At 43.1% G+C, this 20,775-nt stretch overlaps 1 protein-coding gene across 1 annotated transcript in view; it reads left to right on the top strand.

The window, feature by feature from the left end:
* The first annotated feature begins 410 nt into the window (after positions 1-410).
* Positions 411-20,775, top strand: part of TMEM233 (transmembrane protein 233) — a 36,004-nt gene continuing 15,639 nt past the window's right edge. The window contains exon 1 of the mRNA XM_055322929.1: positions 411-644. Within this exon, the coding sequence (XP_055178904.1) occupies positions 459-644 (186 nt within the window). The 5' untranslated portion in view covers positions 411-458. The remainder of the gene's footprint in view (positions 645-20,775) is intronic.

Below are 20,775 nucleotides of genomic sequence, written 5' to 3'. Positions count from 1 at the left end.
TAACGTTTTCAAACTCAGCGGCTAGAAAAGATGAGCTGGTCGTGTCCGGACCGCAGGCTAGCGCGTTTGCAACTTAAAGGGCTTTCGCTCTCCCCAGCCCCGGGCCTCCTTTTATTTCGGACTTAGAGTGAGTCTGTGCGTGCGCCCGTCTGACGGTCTCTGGGTGTGTCCTTCAAAGAGCGCCTTTCCCTTGTTTCTAGGGCCGGCTGGCACCCTCTCCTCCCCGCCGCCTCCCCTCATTCCCTGGTTCCTTCCCTCCCTCCCTCCTGTGCGGAGGCTCTTGGCCCAGGTCCCTCCGCCCGGGCGGGTGCAAGCGGAGGACGCAGGAGAAGTGAGGTCACGTCTCCCTTGAGCCCCGCGCCGCCGGCTTTTCAGCGCCTCGCGGCGAGCGGGCTGCCAGAGCTCCGGCCCGCGCCGACCGTGCGCTCCTCCGCCTGCCTGCGCCGCCGGCCTCGCCCATGTCTCAGTACGAGCCCAGCTCGGACTTCAAGAGGGCTTTGGACAGCAGTCCGGAGGCCAACACCGAGGATGACAAGACCGAGGAAGACGCGCCCATGCCCAAGAACTACTTGTGGCTCGCCATCGTCTCGTGTTTTTGCCCCGCGTACCCCATCAACATCGTGGCTTTTGTCTTCTCCATCATGGTGAGTGAATTAGGGCCTAGAGTAGCCAGGGAGGGAAGACCTGGGGAGGCGTTGCCGGCGCTGGGCACCCAGCGCGCTTTCCGCTGCTCCCTTACGCACTGCCCCGCGCACCCCGGGTTCTCGGTCCTTTCGCCTCCTCCTCACTTTCTCGAGCTCTCAGAACTCTGCGGCTGACCACCAGCGCCGCCTCCGCGCTGCCTGCGGCGCTCAGAGCCCTGATCCAGCCTCCCCCCGGCCGGCTTTCCACCTCCTTCCAGCACCCAAGGTGCGCAATGTTCAACACGAGCAGTTCTTCCGTGGACTCCCCAGCTTCTTTCCCCGCCTGCCTCCTCTGACATTTGTGGGCACTGGTCCGGTTCTTCTCCACCTGTTTTTCTATAACCTCAAAGTGTGCCGCCTTTGGAGGCAAAAGCACGCCCCATTCTCTGAGTTCTACGGCCCCTTTCCTGTGGCGCGCGGGGCGTCCCCTCTCCGGCGCGTGGCACTTTTACCATACAGTCTTTGCTGAGCCTGGGCGCCGCCCCGGCCACTTTCTGCGGGTCCCCAAGCGACTCCCGAAACCCTCTCCTTGACTCTGGTCCTATGGTTTCTTAAGCATCCCCTCTCCAGGGCAACAGCTTCTTTCTACGCCAGCTCGCTCGCCACGGCACTCTCCAGCACCCCTTTGGCCCCCCCTTTCCAGTGCGCTGGCTCGCTCTCCAGGCCTTTCTTGGGCGTCCCCTGTGCCCCTCTCACCAGCAGTGAGTGCCCTTGCCTCTCTTTTACTCTTTTCTGCCCCAGCATGTCGTAGTTCTTCCCTGATTTGCTGCGCCCGGACCCTATCTCCGCCGCTCTCGGCGATCCCCAAGGGCTCCCCAAGGCTCGGCTCCGCCGCTCCGTCCCGCGCCCAGGGCGCTCTCGGTGGTGCACTGGGGACACCGCGCGCCCTTTGCCCGTCCGCCTCCAGAACCGTGGCCTCTCTGGAGTAGAGGTTGCCGATGTTCCGGTCTCCCGTCCCGGAGCTTGGCTCTGCGGCCCCCTTCTGTCCCGGTAGGAACTCCCGGGCGAACCCCACCAGGAGGGCGGCGAGCGCTCGCGAGGCCTTCGCCTTATTGACTGGAGCAGCTGGCCCGTGGGAGGGGGGCGGGGGGCGGCCGCGTGAGGTTCCGACCCGCACTGTCCCGGGACAACCCTTGCAGTGATCTCCCTCCCCGCGGGCCCACCCCGGGCGGCTAGGTGACCGAACTCCCCAGTCACAGCCAGAGAAAGCCTGATTCAGGTCAGGGAAGATCCAGTGTCTCCGCCCCCTTGCCCCATTCAAGTCCGCCCACACTGGCCCATGGATGGCATCATATTCGCTTCCTGGGTACACACAAAGACCTCAACTGCACACGCAACCCTGTTTGTCTGCTCTCTGCCGCTGCTTATGTTCCCAGTGCTTGGGTTCAAACCCTAGTTCCGACCACAGATCAGCTGTATGATCTCTGGAAATCACTGCATAGCTCTCAACTTCAGCCTTTTTGTCTGTAAAATGGAAATAATCCGAGCCATAATTTCTTGAGGTTGTTGTATTAATGAGATGTTTGTAAAATGCTTGGAACAGTGTTCAGCATGTTATTATTAGATCTTTACTCAAATGTCACTTCCTGAGGCCTTCTGTGATCACTCTTCAAAATCAAAACCCCCACAAGCTCTATGCCCCCTTTCCTTGCTGTTTTCTGTCCAGAGCACTCCTCTCCATCTGATACATTGTTTCATTTATTATTATGCTTATGTCTGTGTCCCCTCTTTAGGGCATAAGCCCTATGAGGGTAGGAGTATTTGTCTGTATTCTTTGTTGCTGTTACCTTCAGCACCTAGGAGAGAATCTGGCAGGTGGTAGATGCTCCACAAATACATGAAATGAACGCATGTATGAATGAATGAATGAATGAATGAATGAATGGTATCAATGGATCATGATATCTGCTTCACTCCTGCTGCCATTTCCCCCCATCCTGGAGCCAGGAAAACTGTGGTATCAGGTTCCTTAGGACCAGCCAGCCAGTTTCCTCTCTTCCTTCCTCACCAGAGATATCCGGTATTGGGTTTTCTGCAGCGAAACTGGGAAGGATGCTGCAGCCAAATTCTCCAGGCAGCAGCAGACATTCTGGCTGGAATTGGTGCCCACATTCTATCCTGATTTATTAATGAATCAGCAGCCAGTTCACCCCTTTCCCAGTGCCAATTATAAAACTGCCTGCAAAGGCTTTTTCCTTCATTGATCTGAGATGAGCTAACACTCCAGCTGGTGGTGACAGGTTGGATACTAATGATGCCACTTGGTGTGTCCTGGGGGATAAGACTGATACATGCTTTGAATGGAAACCTTTTTTTCTGACCCTCTCATCCCCATTTCCTTCTTCAAGACTTTTCCAATAGTTTTCAGCAAGACACCACTCTCACGTCAGAACACAGACACTGGACTTGGAGAGGTGACTATGTGCAAGTTTCATATCTTCTTAAAGCCTTGGTTTCTTCATCTAGAAAATGGGAATGTGAAAATTGTTTTAGGTGGAGCAAATCTGTTATAAGGATGGAACAGGATAAAGCATGTCCAGCTCCCAGTATTGTGCTAGGTATGTGCAATAATTGTTGAGCAGATGGATAGGTTTGGAGCCTGGAAACAACATATGTCACATATGAAAACCAATAGAACATCAAATGAGTGAAATCCAAATTCTAAAGTTTCCCGCACCCTTCTCATCACATAGCCTCTAAAGTGCTTTCCCATCGAAACCATGCAGATCTGGGCTTGACAAATTTCATGATAAAGACTCCAAAATCCAAAGAATAAAGAAGAGGAATGGTGTGTAGCAAAAAGGAGGTGGATCAACTCTGCTAGCTGTGTGCTTTGCCTACGGTGTCTTGTGGGGTCTGTTTTTTTTAAAGTCTGACTTACCTATAATTTGTGGTAAAGTGAGGATTGGTACATGGCTTGTCGTATTGGAACTTCAGTGGATCAAGCATTGCCAGTGGCAGAAACATGGAAATCTTTGCTTCTCTGTGTATTGAAAGTGCACTTAACCTGTACTCAACTTTAGGGATACATATCTCAAGAACTTCTCCCCAGACTGGGCCTCTTCTAGCCCATATCACATATTCATGGGAATCTGAAAATGGCACCCCTTCTCCATGCAGATGCAGCCCTACACCAGGGCACATGGCTTAGAAAGTAGAGCCTAGGCTGGCTTTCAAGCCTCGTTCCCCCATGCTCCCATCCATCCTTGGTTATCTCTGTTTATTCCACCTGAAAGGAACTCTGTAATTTCCATACAGCTTTTGACTCCAGAGAAAGAATGTTCATTCAACAAATATTTAATGAGCACCTATTATGTGCCAGGCTCTATCCCAGACATTTAGATACTCCTCTACCTCTAACAAGGGGTAAATAAGATCAACAAGACTTCTGTGTTCTTAGATTTAGAAGAAAAGTTCTAGGCAAATTACAGGAATATTGGCAATTTTAGGTTGGGTTCACCATCTATTGGTTGTGTAGCTGGAATTTGCTACCTGACTCAAGAGACTGAAGGTCAGTCCATGCTGAGCCTCCATTCTTGATGAGGTCATGATACAATTATTTGCACAGCTGAACCAATTTGGTCCTTCTAAGTGCAGATACGAAATAGCCAATGACTTTGGATTGGGTGATTTATAAGCCTTCTTTCATCAGAATTTCTTCACCTTCACACTTATAGAACCTGTCTAGACACCATCCACTGAGGTTCAAATCCTTTTCTGCCATTTGCTATGTTTGTAATTTCATGCCACTGACTCAGTCTTTCTGAGACTTGGTTTTTCAACCCTGTAAAATGGGGGTTGTGATAGTACCTACTCAAGTGCTGCTGTGAAGATTGGATGATAAAAGTTAAATGTTTTTATCTCATTGCCTACGACTAGCTAGAACTCAGTAAGTATTGATGGTGATGATGGTGATGGTGATGGTGATGATGATGATGATGATGTTTATATTTTAGGGATACAAGTGATTGCCTTTTCCAGTGGCAGTTTGTCTCTTTTGATTAAGACCAGAAAATTCAATTAAGAAAAAAAGCAATGACAAGAAAATATGTCACTGGAATAAATAATTGTTGTAGCCTAAAAGTAAATATTAATGCTAAATTGGGATGCATACAAATAAACAAGAAAGACTTTTGGTTCAGCATGTAATATTGAATAAGACTTTTTCTCCACTCTCTTCCGAAACCACTGAAAATGACAGTAAGTGAAACTAAAAAAGTACAAACACCCAAGGACAAATTAGGAGAACAGGTAAAGAGATGAGAGAGGTGACAAAATCTTGGAACATGGAAAGCAGCTAGTTGAGCATTGACCAACTTTACACAGTAGATAGTACTGAAAACTGAATCTTGCAGAAGGAGCCGACAACAATAAAATCCATTTACCCTGAGCAACTCTAGAAAGGCTCAGAAATTAGAGGTACCAACTTGAAGATATCACTTTTGAAGGTAGAAGCAAAGAGTAGGGCTGAAGAGTGGAGGAATCTTTGACAGTCCATTTAGGAAATCATAAAGAGGGATCCCTGGGTGGCTCAGAGGTTTAGCGCCTGCCTTTGGCCCAGGGTGTGATCCTGGAGACCCGGGATCGAGTCCCACATCAGGCTACCTGCATGGAGCCTGCTTCTCCCTCTGGCTGTGTCTCTGCCTCTCTCTCTCCCTATCATGAATGAATAAATAAAATCTAAAAAAAAAAAAAAAGAAATCATAAAGATCATCCACCAGCCCAGGCAGTAGGTACCTGACAGAAAATGGAAGATTTGCTCTCTGGTTAGATTAAACAGAAAGGCTCTAGACACAAGGCACGGCTGAGGGTAAAGTTAAGGCATCATTGAATGAAAAAGTCTCTAGCCCCTGTCCCTACTTTGTACCTCTACCCTGGCATCCAAGCAAGAGATTGGAGAATTTTCTCACCAAAAGAAAAAAACCTACAGATACAAACATGTAGAAGTTCTCCAGAGAAATGATGAAAGCCCCACCTAATCATAAGTGGCTGCCCATCTGTTGACATGCCCCATACTCATACGCAAAACTTCCAAGAAGTTTCTCAGTGTCTCACTTTCAATATGAACAAGCAGACATTGGAGCAATTCTTCTGAATTAAGAGACCTGCGGTTTACAGAAGAAATGAAGTGTATGGAAATAAATAATGCAAAATCAGAAGAAAATTTAAGGATAGATGATGAACATCCTGAGGGAAATATGAAACTATGTGGTGTCCACAAAACAAGAACAAATTGGGGAAAAAATTAATTAGACAAGCAAAACAGAGGACTTGGGAATTAAAATATGAGAGTAGATTAAAAAAACAGTGGAAGGGCTAGAAGTCAAAGTTGAAGGAATCTCAAGGAAGTAATACAAAAATAAAAAAGATGGAAAATGTGGAAGCAACTCAAATATCCATCAACACATAAATAAAATATGGCATATACATACAACGGAATATTATTCAGCCTTTCAAAGAAAGGAAATTCTGATGCATGCTACAACATACCCTTGAAGACATTATGCTAAGTTAAAGAAGCCAGCCACAAAAGGACAAATATTGTAAGATTCCACTTATATGAAGTACCTGGAGTAGTCATATCCATAGAAAAAGGAGATAGTGTTTGTTAGCAGCTGGAGACAGAGGGGAATGTGGAGTTGTTTAATGGGTATAAAGTCTCAATTTGGGAATATGGGAAAGTTCTGGAGATAGATCGTGGTGATAGTTGTGCAACAATGTGAATGTACTTAATGTCACCAAACTGTATCCTTAAAAAATAGTTAATTTTACGTTACATATATTTTATCACAATAAAAAAATGAGGAAGGAAACTCCCCCCCAAAAAATGAAAGTCATCAAGAAAATATAAGAAAATTTGATAATCATTCCTAGAAATCCAATATTTAATCAGAAAGTTAAAAAAAAGACAAAGAAAATTCAAGAGAGGAAATGATCAATAAATAATACAGGAATAAAATGTCTAGAACTGAGTATCTGAGTTTCCAGATTGCAAACATCCCTTGATACCCAAAAAAATGAATGAAATTATATGGGTACTAAAGTACATCATGGTGAAATTTCAGGTATTTAAGGGTAAAATTTCTCTCCAATCCTACAAACTTGTAAGAAAAAAAAAAAACCATGCCATGTATGCATTCATAATGGCTTTGGAATTCTTACCAGTAATGCTGAAAGTCAAACAGTGGAACAATGACTTCAAAATCCAAAAGGAAAATTATTTCCAACCTCGATTTAGACCCATCCAAACAACCAGTCAAGGGAAAGAAAAGAATAAAGACATTTTCATACATTCAAGATCCCTCCCCCAAAAACTCCAAACAACAATGCAATAAAAAATTACCTGCCATACATCTTTTCTCGGAAAGCTATGGGATGATGTGTTCCCCCAAAACAAAGCAGTAAACCAAAAAGAGAAAGACTTAGGATCCAGCAAAAAGAGATCCAAAAAGAAAAGAGACAAAGAGAAATCCTCAAAACAAGGCAATGGGTCTCAAAAACCCACAGAGGATGGAGTTGATAATGGATGGGTAGTCTAAAAGCCATTGTTAAAATCCAATTATCCGGTCATGGGTTGGCACAGTAAGCTATAGCCCTGCCATGCACCTGACCATACCTGCTCCAGAAGACAAAGGCTGTGGTCAAAAAGAAAGTAAATACCCACAGGATGAAAGACAAACCAAACTGATTGTTCTTTCCATCTGATCCAGGCTCCACCGGGGACTGCTCATCCATCAAAGCTATGTTTCAAGTGGCCTTCAATTAAGTTTAGAGGGGGAGTTTTTTGGGTTTTTTGGGATTTTGCGTGTGTGTGTGTGTGTGTGTGTGTGTGTGTGTGTGTGTGTGACCAAGGCAGAACTTGGAAATAATAGGTCTCAGTCCAGGCAGCTGACCCAGGAGATATAACACTGCTCACAAGTTGGAGCTCTAAATATTTGTAACTCACTGGGTCTCTCAATGTGACTTCTCTCAACCCTCTCTAGTTTTTTCCACATGATTTTCAGCTGAGAAAGGGGGTACTAATATTATGGACCCTTGTGATTTATTTCTTATGAATTCCTGCACATGAAGCTCTGAAGAGCATTAAAATGTCTCCAGATGATAAAGACCTTACCTGAAGTGTGTCACTGTTAGGAATTTCTGTTATACATACCCACAGCTTTTCTAAATATGCGTGTCATCCAAACAGTCCCAGCTTTGTTGGCTAATATGTGGCAGAGGGTGGCCACTGACATCTGTTACTTGTGAATCTAGAATTTAAACTGCTGTCGGGTCACCTGAGTGGCTCAGTCAGTTAGGTATGTACCTTCAGCTTAGGTCATGATCCCAGGGTCCTGGGATCAAGACCCTTGTCGGGCTCCCTGCTTGCTGGGGAGCCTGTTTCTCCCTCTTCCTTTACTGCCATTCCCTCTGCTTGTGATCTCTCTCTCCTTCTCTCAAATGAATAAATGAAATAAAATTAAAAAATAAACTGCTGTTGGAGTCCTTTTAGTCCTAGGTATGGACTACATCTACTTCAAGATGTTAATCTGTGTGTTCCTATAAAAGGACGTTTCAGGTTTCTATTTAAATTCCAGTTAGTTAAGGCACAGGTGTAGAATTTAGTGATTCAACACTTCCATACAACACCTGGGGCTCATCACAAGTGCCCTCCTTAATCCCCATCACCTATTTCACCCATCCCCCCAACCACCTCCCTCCTGGTAACTGCCAGTTTGTTCTCTATTGGCTTGCCTCTCTGAAAGAATATACATTTTCTTTTATTTATTTTTTTATTTTCTAAGAGAGAGAAAGAGAGAAAGCAAGTGTGCACAAGCATGGGGTGAGGGGAAAAGGAAGAGGGAGAAAGAATCTTAAGCAGGCTCCATGCTCAGTGCCTGAGCACAGCAGAGCCCAAAACGGGCTGGATCTCATGACCGTGGGATCATAACCTGAGCCGAAATTGAGGTTCAGAAGCTTAATGGACAGAGCCAGCCAGGTACCCCAGAAAATACATTTTAAATACTATTTTAGGGGCACCAAGGTGGCTCAGTGGTTGAGCATCTGCCTTTGGCTCAGGTCATGGGTCCTGGAGTCCTGGGACTGAGTCCTGCATTGGGCTCCCCTTGGGGAGCCTGCTTCTCCCTCTACCTATGTCTCTACCTCTCTCTGTGTCTCTCACGAATAAATAAATAAAATCTTTTAAAAAATACCATTTAACTTACTGATAAAATGATATAATGGCTGTGTCATAATATGGGAAATATAGATAAAACAAGATTGGCTGCTAATAGTGAAGCTGGGCTATGGGAACATGTGGATTCATCATATCATTTTGTTGATTTTTTCATGTTTAAAAAATTCCATTACAGTTTAAAAAAAAAGTCCAGCCAGAACCTGTCTCTCAAAGTCATCAAACACTGCCTAGATAACAACAGCAGCTATTTAATGAGTTGGCAAAATGGGGCCATGGTTGAGGAGCAGTTTGCCATTAATTAATAAGCAAATTATTTCTCACTTATAATGTATGAATTTTAATGATGACTTTGGAGGAAACCTGCAAATAATCACCAAGGGGAGACCAGGTAGGAGGACTCACTTCCTAGAACAGTTCTTCACAAACTTTAACAACTTGAGGATCTTTTTAAATGCCAATTTCATGCCTCTTTCAAAATTCAGCTGGAAAATCAGTGAGGCCTTTCTTGATTGCCCTCTCTTCCTCACCCTGGCTTGTGCCCATTATACTCTAAACAGATTTCCCTCACAGCACTTTTACTTCTTCACATCAAGTTGTGTGAACCACTTGATATGGCATTGTTGGCACCAACACCTAGTGCAATGCTGAGCACATGATCCATAAGTAACATATGTTTGATGAATGAATGAATGGCCACAGAGGCCCAGGTTTGTTCCTACCTTTATCTCTGAGGATTCCCCTCCCCTTCTCACTTGAGTTCTGGATTTCTACCAAAACTCTTTTGAAAAATATCCAGGAGACCCAAGCTAATGCCATGGGTCTCTGAGAGATTGGTCAAGGCTTGGTTCCTGATAATGACTTTCCTGGCTGCTCTGGAGCTCACCAACATCCTCACACCCCAACCCAATGGGTCCATGTTTGGAAATTGGTCTCTCTTCTCAACACACTAGTCCATGGGATGACACTCTTCAGTTCAGAGCCACTCATCCAAAAATGTGATGCCTTCAGAGTGTGAACCTGAACATACATGAAAACCTAAGCCAGAGTTTCCAAAACGATGCTTCTCAGACAACTGGTTTTGCCCTATGTTAAAAAGTTTTGCCAGAAAAGGGATGAGGGGGGGTGATGAAATTAAGAGGTCAAATGCTGGGATCCCTGGGTGGCTCAGCAGTTTAGCACCTGCCTTTGGCCCAGGGCATGATTCTGGAGTCCTGGTATCGAGTCCTACATCAGGCTCCCTGCATGGAGCCTGCTTCTCCCTCTGCCTGTGTCTCTACCTCTCTCTCTCTCTCTCTCTCTCTCTCTCTCTCTCTGTCTCTCCTGAATAAATAAATAAAATCTTTAAAAAAAAAAAAGAAGTCAAATGCTAAGGTAAGCAAAAGTAAACTGTTTCCTTTCCTTTGGGGTTTCTCAGAACCTTTGGCCAACTGTGCCTTGTGGCTCTTCAGTGGAACAATAACACAGAGAGCATTTACTAAGCATGTTCAGCCTTTGATCCTAAGGCTAATACACCACAAAGCACACTCTGGTTAATACTGTTCATAACGATCATGGTCCTCACTCTTAATGGATTGAGCCATGGTTGACATGGAAGTAAGGTCGGGTGCTCCATCCCTAACATTCTTGCCTTATAGACCAACCTCTCCCCACTTTTTTTCCAACAGAAGTATTTTTAATGGGTCTCCCTGGCCAAACTTTTGCTGCTGTTCTGCCTCCTTCATTCTCTTTTTCTATAGGTGAAATTCATCTTTCTGTTTACTTTTTATAGTATATGTTCTATTCTGCCAAACTGAAAGAGACTTTTTATATTTAACTCCCTCTTCTGATAACTCCATTTGTTCTTTGTTCTAGACAATTCGGATAGTGTGGTATTACCATTATCAACATTGTCACCATCATCATCATCTTCTCAAAGCATTTTCATATGGACACAATTTCCCTTTTTCCTCGCAAAACCCCCAGCAAGGTATTCAGGGAAGTTGTTTGCCCCATTTATCCATGAGGAAGCGAGGCTCGGAAAGGTGACACTGAGCAATGTATAAAATTGTTGAATCACTATATTGTACACCTGAAACTAATATAACACTGTATATTAATTATACTAGAATTTTTAAAAAATATATAAGAAAGTGCTTGCCCCCATGGAGTTTACAGTCTAGCCTCTTGTAGGGTTATGATCAAGTGGCTATCCCTCACCCTTTAATAGGAATACAGCTTCGATGTCCTGAAAGCTTTCCCTTTTAATAGATGTGCCCCAACAATAGAAGAAGCATCATGTAATATTCTCAATCAAGCCTGACAGAAGTCCTCTCTAGCTTACTGGTTTTAATGATAGACTGGCAAAAGGACAATTTTCACTTGTCCTTGAAGATATTTATGGAGAGAAATGACCCAGATGTATAAGGAGATAGATAAGAATGAATGAATGAATGAATGAATGAAGAGCAATAGCACAGAAACATGCCTTGTGATCTGTAAGCCCCATCTCTAAATTCTCAGAACTACATTTAGGAAGAGCAAGGATCTTAGGATCAAGCAAAACCTAAATGAAAAATCCCAAAGTCATCTGAAAACCCAGACACTACTTCCTAAGTGCCCACATATATCAAGCTATTTTGATGGAGCCTTGCCATTGAGGAGTTGGGGATCTAAGACAATGCTGATCTATATAAAAAGAGTTCTTACACCGGAAGAAAAGTATCTAAGGCTATGTTCAGGCATCAGTGCAAGTCTAGATAGATATGTGAGTCTGTGTGTGAGAGAAAGAGAGAGATCGAGACAGAAACAGAGAGGCAGAGAGAGATAACACATGTAGAGAGAGACAGAGAGAGAGAGAGAGAGAGAGAGAGAGAGATAACCTCACTTCCCACTGGCCAAATATATCCTAGAGATAGGGATGATGAAGAGGAGGATGGCTTTGAAAGAGAGAAGAGTGTTTTGTGTTTTTTTTTTTTTTTTTTTTTTTAAAGAGAGAGCATGAATAGGGAGCAGGGGCAAAGAAAGAGGGAGAAGCAGACTTCCCACTGAGCAGGGAGCCTGACGTGGGGCTCGAGCCCAGGACCCTGAGATCATGACCTGAGCCAAAGGCAGACGCTTAACTAACTGAGCCACCCAGGTGCCTCAAGAGAAGAGGTGTCTTAAGGAAAAGGCAACAGGTTCTAGAATTAGGATTTCAGGGGATCCCTGGGTGGCTAAGCGGTTTGGCACCTGCCTTTGGCCCAGGGCGTGATCCTGGAGTCCCGGGTCCTGTCTTGGAGCCTGCTTCTCCCTCCTCCTGTGTCTCTGCCTCTCTCTCTCTCTGTAATTGCAACTCAGTACATCAAACAATAGCAAGCAAAAACTCAAAATACCATACTGTTTTCCATAGCAAAGCCTGCTTTTTTGTTCTCTCAACCACACTGAGGGCACCTGATCCTCTTGAGGTACGTTCATCATGCTTTTGAAGGACATGTGGCTCATAATATCTCCTTGAGCAACACTATCTCCTAGGTTATCTACCAACAAAAAGAAATGGACTCTGAAGAAAATGTTCCAATATTTCAACATCCCATGAGCCCCTAAAAAAGTCCCTTCGACACTGGTGCTTGATTGTGACCAAGTCCAAAACCCATTTTCAACCAGAAGGAAAACAGAAGAGGCAGGAGGTGGGCATGGCAAATAGACATCTGTATGGCCAAAGACAGAGAAAGCCTGGGTCACCAGCCTTTTCTTCCAATTATGGCACCTGTGGCCTCTACTACCATGGTAGGAAGCTAGTTGGGGGGCACTTAGCTCTGAGCTTCAAAGAGAAAGGCTGAGAAAAGGAATTCAGATAAGGGAAGAAAGTGTTAAGCCAACACAAAAAAAATCACTTGAGTATGCCTGGTTCCCTCAAAGAAGATGCCACAGCACTTGGGAAACCATTGGCCACTTTTCAAGGGTAGGAAGTAAGGAGGGGGGTTCTCACATTCATTCACTCATTCAACAATTTCTGAACACTTACTATGTGTCAGACAATATGGTGACCCTTTATATCGCTGACATTTGGGGCATTTGTGAGCTGGCTGGTTCTCTAACTAGAAGAGGCCTACATGTTAGATCAGTGAATTAACCTCTCTTCTTCCCCTCAAGATTTCTGAACTGGTTAAGAAATAAGACACAGGGGGGCAGCCCTGGTGGCTCAGTAGTTTAGCGCCGCCTTCAGCCCAGGGCATGATCCTGGAGATCCAGGATCGAGTCCCACATCAGGCTCCCTGCATGGAGCCTGCTTCTCCCTCTGCCTGTCTCTCTCTCTCTCTCTCTGTGTGTGTGTGTGTGTCTCTCATGAATAAATAAATAAAATACTTAAAAAAAAAAAAAGAAGACAGAAGACACAGGAAACAAACAGATCACCTGTTTGTTTCCACAGCCAAAGGGATCCACTCTGCCCCCAAACTAGGTGGACTTACCCAATGCTTCGTGGGCAGCACAGGACAACCACAGCCTTCCCCTGCTTGTTGAATGAGACAGTCAAGGTTTTGGCTCTCTAGAAACTTGTCTTAGTGGGAGAAGACAGACCATCCACAGGTTAGCACATAAACAAGATCATTTCAAAGAGTGGTAGGTGCTGTGAAGAAAATAAACAGGGGAAGTATGAGAAAGAAGGACTACTGGGGGCAGGTGGTAGAGAAGAGATTCTACTTTAGAAAGGATGGTTGGCAAAGGCTGAAGGGATGAAACAAGCCAGTCATGGGAAGATCTGGCCAGAGCCAGGAAATGCAAAGCCCCTGGGGTAGAATAAGTGTAGTGTAATCCAGGGACACATAGGATGATATCTATATCATCTACTTAAAATGGACCTAACTCCCCCAGGAAGGAATCCCAGAATAGGCCACAAAATAGAGAGCTAGGGCTTCTGTTATCCAGTGGGGTATCACACAAGAGCTCTTCACAGATCATTACTTTGTCCTGGCCCCAAGCCAAACAGTTCAGACATTTAGGACCAATTCTTGTTTTACTTTTACTTCAACCTTCATTCCAAACTAGAACAATCACTCAGAACTGATTTGGTCACTGAAGAAGCAATATCCATTTTTGCCTGGGTCCCAGTTTCTATATAAATATAAATATAAATATAAATATAAATATAAATATAAATATAAATATATATATATATATTTATTTATGACCTGTGAGTGCAAATACAACTGACATTAATAAATAGTAGCCCAGGCTTCACTGGTTCTTGGCCCTCCCTGCTAAGTCAACTCCTGTAAAATTCCTCTCTATATTTCTAAGATGTGTTTCCCATGCACTAATACAAAGCCATATGCATTATTAACACCACAGGGCCTGGCTGTTGCTTCTAGTGGACACTGGGGTAACCGTCAAATATCCCCGGGGCTGCTTCTAAGCCCTGGCATCATCTCTTGCCTGATACTGTCAACTTCTCTGGCCTCGGCCATTGATCTACTGGAGTCCTCAAGGTGCGTCACCAGGCCTTGCTTCTTTAAAAAAAAAAAAAAAAGTATACAACTCAAGTGATTGTTAGTATACTCACAAGGTTGTGCCATCATTACCAGTATTTAATTTCCATCACCCTAGAAAGAAATTCCATACCCATTAGTAATCATTTGCCATGCCTCTTTTCCCCAGCCCCTGGCAATCACTTATCTACTTTCTGTATCTATGGATTTGTCTATTCTAGACATTTCATATAAATGGAATCATACATTATATGATCTTTTTTATGTCTGGCTTCTTTCACTTAGCATAATGTTTTCAAGGTTCATCCATGTTCACACATGGGTCAGTACCTCTTTTTTAAAGCTAAATAATATTCCATCATATGAAAAGACCACATTTTATATTTCCATTCCCTTGTTGAGCATTTGGGTTGATTCAATTTTTTGGCTGTCATCAGTAATGCTCTATGAACGTTCAGAGACAAGTTCTTGTGTGTTTATATTTTCGCTTTTCTTGGGTATATGCTTAGGAGTGGAATTGCTGAGTCACACTGTACCTCTGTGTTAACTTTTTTAGTAACTGCCAGACTGTTTCCAAAGCAGGTATACTGTTTTACAGTTTTATGCAGGGTTCCTGTGTTTCCACCTCCTCAATGAAACTTGTCTTTTTTTTTTTTTTAATATTCTTTAAAGATTCTTTTAAAGATTCTTATTTTGGAAAGAAAGAGTGTGTGCAAGCAGGGGAGAGGGGCAGAAAAAAATGAGAGGGAGAGGGACAAGCAGACTTCTTGTTGAGCGCAGAGGGGGGCTCACCCCAGGACCGTGAGATCATGATTTGAGCCAAAATCAAGAGTCCTATGCTTAACCAACTAAGCCCCCCAGGCATCCCTTATCTGTCTTTTTTATTCTAGCCATCTTAGTGGGGATCTTGTGGGTTTTGTTTTGTTTTGTTGTTGTTTTTTTTTTTTTTTTGATCTTGTGGTTTAAATTTGCAACTCCTTCATGACTAATGATATTTAGCATCTTCTCATGTGCTTATTGGCCACTTGTATGTCTTGTTTGGAGAAATGTGTATTCAGATCCTTTGTCATTTATATTGAGTTGTTTGTCTTTTTGTTGTTGAGTTGTAAGATATCTATATATTCTAGATATAAGTCCCTTATATGATATGTAATCAGCAAATACTGTATCCTCTGTAGTAGGCTTTCTGGCCCTTGTTTCTTTCACTTGCTTTGTGACCCTTGTTGAGGGGTCTATGTGTTGCAGAGTTTCCAATGAAACAACTCTTTTTTTTTTTTTTTTTTTTTTTTTTTTGCTTGTAGCCTCTCTTCCTTCAGCCCTCATTAAGAACTGGCAACAGAGTCAAAGGCAGATACTGATGGTTCAGACTCTGCACTCAACTCAAGTTTGAATCCCAGCCCCACCCCTTCACCTAACTTCTCCAAGACTTGGTTTTCCCACCTATACAATGGGAACTTTAATGCAGATCTCTCTGCATTGTTTTCAAGATTAAGTGAGGTAATGCTGGCCCTTCATATGTATTACCTCAATTAAGGCTCACAAACTGCCTGTGCTGTAGACATTATTACCCTCATTTCACAAATGAGGAGAACAGACTCAGAGCCATCCCTACAAGGCCACATTTTTCTTTGAGGCCAGCTACTATCATATTAAAGATCCAAATGTCCATTGCATAATACTGTCTGTAATAAAATGAGTCATTGCACAATTCCCATACACATAGACAAGTATTGGGGTGGTGGGTTCCATTTAAGTGAAAAACTGTTGGTGACTCTGGCTTATGAAGTTAAAGTGGCTGAAATTCCTTCCTGAGCTCTTGACCTCAAGCCAAAAATTCCTTATTCTGGTCATCCACATGGCAAACCCGTGTCTGCCATTCTAAGGCAAAAGCCCATCCTTCAGAACTCTGACAAAGAAGTTAGATGACTAGGTTTACTCTTTGTTCTGCCAGTACAAAAAGGACTGGTCACCTTGGTAGGAAAACTAAGTTGGCCAACTGCTTCATTTCAGTGTTTATTTGCATTGCTTGTGTTATTGGTTTGCTTTTCCATCAATTCAACGTCATCTAAAGGAACTAAAGGGAGACTAAGTAAATCAGACCCTCCATCAGGCCCTGGAAAGAGGGTAATGAGTAAAAAGAGACATGGCGCCCACCTTCATGGAGTCACAGTCAGGTCATGGAGTCAAACACTCAGTGAGTCAGTAAGCAACAGAATAAAATAACTGAGTTGCATCAAGAGGATGCCATGAAGGAAACAGCCCAAGACTGAGTCAGCACATAGGTCAGGGGATTGACTGAAGATGGGGTGACCTGAGAAAGTAGACATGAAAGCTGAGCCCGGAAGAATAACCAGGCACCGGTCACATAAGACATCAAGAGAGGAAGGCTCCCAGCAAAGGAAATGACCAAGACAAAGACCAGGGGGCCAAAAAGAGGGAGGCAGGGAGCCGGAAAGAAGGCTCCAAATGAGGCAGGCAGAGGTCAGACCCTGCAGGGCTTGAAAGGCCACAATTAAGAACATGGGTCTCTTTCTAAGGGCAATGGGGAGTCAAGGACAGGTTTCCAGCCAAGGCCACTCAGGGTTCCCATCCCATCCCCTCCCCTCATACAAGTGACTTATGCTCTCTGATGGCATTATCAGACATCACGAGCTTTCCAGAAAAGCTTGACACTGTGGTATCCCTGGCTGCTAAGGCTTTACTTGACACTGTGGTGTCACTGGCTGCTAAGGCTTTCTGCTTACCTGTCCTAGGTAACAGAAATGTGCCTTCTACGTCCTACCCAGAGGGAAGAGGACTTTTAGTTCTTACCCAGGTCCTTTTTTTCTTAACAATAGATGTAATCCTAAGGAAGGGCAACTGAGCAAGGGCAATGTGGAGCATACGAAAATATATTTAATAGCTCATTTGTTTTCATATTCATCAATCAGCATATGGCATAATAATAATATTGATGTAATAGCTACTGGCGTTATTTTGCAAACGCTGCTCAAAGCACTTTACGCGTATTAACTCATCTAATCTATAATGACCAGGAAACCAAAATATAAAACAACAACTGACAATGTCTTCCATTGTTATTATTTTGTGTTTAGGGGCTAATTTTGTTTGAGGGTGAATGTGGGATTTCTGAGCACATTTGGTGGTAGACAAGAACAAAGAAAATGCACAACTTTCCGACAGGAAGATCAGTAGCACAGATTAGAGACATGTTTGCCCTATTTTTAACATCAGTGGCCAAGTATTTATGAAGCTGGGTTATCAACACTGTATTAAAGCTAGCTCTTAGGTTCTTGTGGACATAATGACGGAGTTATCACTAAGAGCTTTGTCAATCAACTTATTATCATTTGCTAACGTTTGTAGCCCCCTTAAAAAGTTACCTTTGAAAGCAGACACATTATTTGCTTCCCTGTACCTGAGTCTTGGGTTTTCTCACTGGATACAATTTTATACCACATGAGAGTCATGGTAAAGATTCAGTTATATGAAAAAAAAAAGATTCAGTTATATGATGGTGTGAATGGTTATTCCAGGATCTGGCATAGAATAGGTACCTCATGAATATTAACTATTATTTTGCCATAATTCATTATAACTAACATAGCTCCTGCTTTACCTCCAGCCTCTTCTCATCTCTCTCTCTCTCTCCCCTCTTCCTTCTTCACTCCATTTCCTCCTCAGTTTTCTTAAGTACCTTCAATAAGAAAATTATTTCCTATCCCCAGACCTTTGCACATGCTGTTTTTCCTTCCAGCCTTCCTCTTCCTCCCCTCCCCCACTCTTTGCAGGTTTGGTGCCTTCTCATCACGTGTCAGTCTACCTGCCCCCATCTCAGTGAGAGTTCTCTCCCTGTACCCCATTTTTCTTGCCTTAATAATTTTTTCTGTAATCATCTTGTTTATTAGCATGTTTTTTTTATTTTCAGTCTTCACCAGAACGTAAGCTCCGTGATGTTGGGGAGCATTGTCTGGTGCATAGTTGGTGCTCAACAAATAATTTTTGGATGGATGGATGGATGGATGGATGTCCATCTAGGACAACAGCTCTTGCCTCTTCTTAAAATAAACTAGGAAGTTTACAAAAATGTACTAATGCTGGAATCTCAGCGCCAGAGATCCTGATTTGACTGCTCTTGGAGGGGGCTTGGGTATAGGAATTTGTAAAGTCCCTCCAGCTAATTCTAAGGTCAGCTGGGGCTGGGAACCACCAACATAGGGGAACATAAAAAGTATAACTTGGAAGAGTTGCATCTCAGGCCTGCACCTGGTAGCCACTCCTCAGGTGATGCTGTCTTATCTGGTATCGTGTGGGATGTGACAAGAGTTCTGCTCTAAGACCAGAAGGAAAGGACAAAGTACTTTCCATATTTTTCTGGCTTAGGAAAGTGGTGCAGCTTTACCATTTGATGTACAGTGTCACAAATTTCTAGAACATTGGATCCCCTGGTATTCAACTCCAGTTAGCAACATTTATGGAATTATACTGAGTCTCTCCTTCTTGGAAATGTGGATGCTGGGAGACTTCTGCACCTCTGACATGAAGCAAGGAGTCCTGGCTGCATAGCCTCATGACACACAGTCGTGCTGCTCCCTGCTGCAGGTTGGGCTTAACTTTTTTTTTTTTTTTTTGAGGTTCGGCATAGAAACAGTCACCCTCATTTCTGGTCCTGACCAACTTTCCTTCTGCGGGTATTTGAGTATAATATGTCCATCCAGGGAGGAGATGTATAAATAAGCTTGAAATAACTTGATGCAGTGACCATGACATCATTAGTATTCACTACAGGAGAAAGGAACTTGCTCCATTTCTGTCAAAGTGTGACCTTTGCTGGCTCAAAACCAGGTGACCAAGACCTGGATGCACTCCTTAGGTTTTGTAATGACTCTAACATTTTGCTGGCATAAGCCCAAGCTTGGAGAAAAGAGAAAAGGCACTCCTAGGGACTTGTTTGAGTGCCTTACAAAATGTGTGATAAGGCCTCATTTGTGCTACATACCGAGAAAAGTTCATTTGCCTCACAGAGGAAAAGAAAAACTAGAAGGAAATTTTTTTTAATTTTTATTTATTTATGATAGTCATCACAGAGAGAGAGAGAGAGAGGCAGAGACACAGGCAGAGGGAGAAGCAGGCTCTATGCACCAGGAGCCCGACGTGGGATTCGATCCCGGGTCTCCAGGATCGTGCCCTGGGCCAAAGGCAGGCGCTAAACCGCTGCGCCGCCTAGGGATCCCAAACTAGAAGGAAATTAAAGGTCCTTCTTTTTATCACACTTTGCATAGTGCATATCACACTTAGCACCTTAAAATAAGGGTCATTGGGTTGGGAAGAGGAATACAGCTCAGAAAGGAACTCCAGGCAATATTCAAGCACCACGTATATGATGAGTTAGAAGACAGTAAACACAGACACAGGGGAAGGATGTAACACAGGAGGACTTCTGTGTGTGTGGACACTCCAATCTACATGAGACAAAATTTCATAGAACTATACATATACCAAAAAAAGAATAAGAGTATATGTAAAAACTGGTGAAATCAGAATAAGGTCTATACCCAAGTTAATAGTGTCATACCAATGACACTATTTCCTAGTTTTGACAAAGTGCTATGGTTATGTAAAAGATCATCGGGGAACACTTTGTGAAGTGTTCATGAGAACTTTTGGTACTATCTATAGTTTGAAACTTCTCATGAGCCTCAATCTGTATCAAAATAGAAGTTATACTTGGGGCAAAAAATGGATGGGGAGAAACTAGGAGAAAATTTTGTAATATATGTAACGGATTAAGGTATATTATCTACTATGCTATTCAGTAGTTGCCACTAGCTATATGTGGCTATAGAGTATTTGAAATGTGGGTAGTACCACAGGTTTTAATATTATTTTGGACACATTGGGTTTATGTGTCCAAATTTATATTATTAATGTCCTCTATTTATTTTTACTTTTTAAATGCGCTACTGGAAAATTTAAAATTATATATGTGGCTTCTGTCATATTTCTCTTGCAACAGTGGTGATCTATAATACATTAAAAGTTCTCACAAATTAATAAGAAAAAGGACAAACTGATAGAAAACTGGACAAAGAATATAAATACAAAATTCATCAAGAAGAAATATAGTTGACAAATAAACATTTATCCATATAACAAATATTTTTGATCTCCTATGTTTCAGGCACTTTATTGGTCATCAGAGAGAGTTTTAAATTCACTCTTCTTAGAAAGTTTCTCTAAGAAGGTGGACATCTGAGCAGAGGGCCAAAGAACATAAAAATAGCTCAATTTCACCACTGAATCAAAGAAATGCCATTCTGAGATTCTTTGATACCTATCAGAATGGCAAAAAAAAAATAGATTGATAATACACAGTTTTGGCAAGGATATGGGGAAAACAGCACTAAAATACTTTTTAGCAGCAGTGTAAATCTGTCTAGCTTTTTTGCAGGGCAATTTGTCTCTCTAAATG

Source organism: Nyctereutes procyonoides, unplaced genomic scaffold (assembly GCF_905146905.1).
Source record: "Nyctereutes procyonoides isolate TBG_1078 unplaced genomic scaffold, NYPRO_anot_genome, whole genome shotgun sequence".
NCBI lineage: Eukaryota > Metazoa > Chordata > Mammalia > Carnivora > Canidae > Nyctereutes > Nyctereutes procyonoides.
The sequence above is the reverse complement of the archived record's forward strand: the minus strand, read 5'-3'. Positions and strand labels throughout refer to the sequence as shown.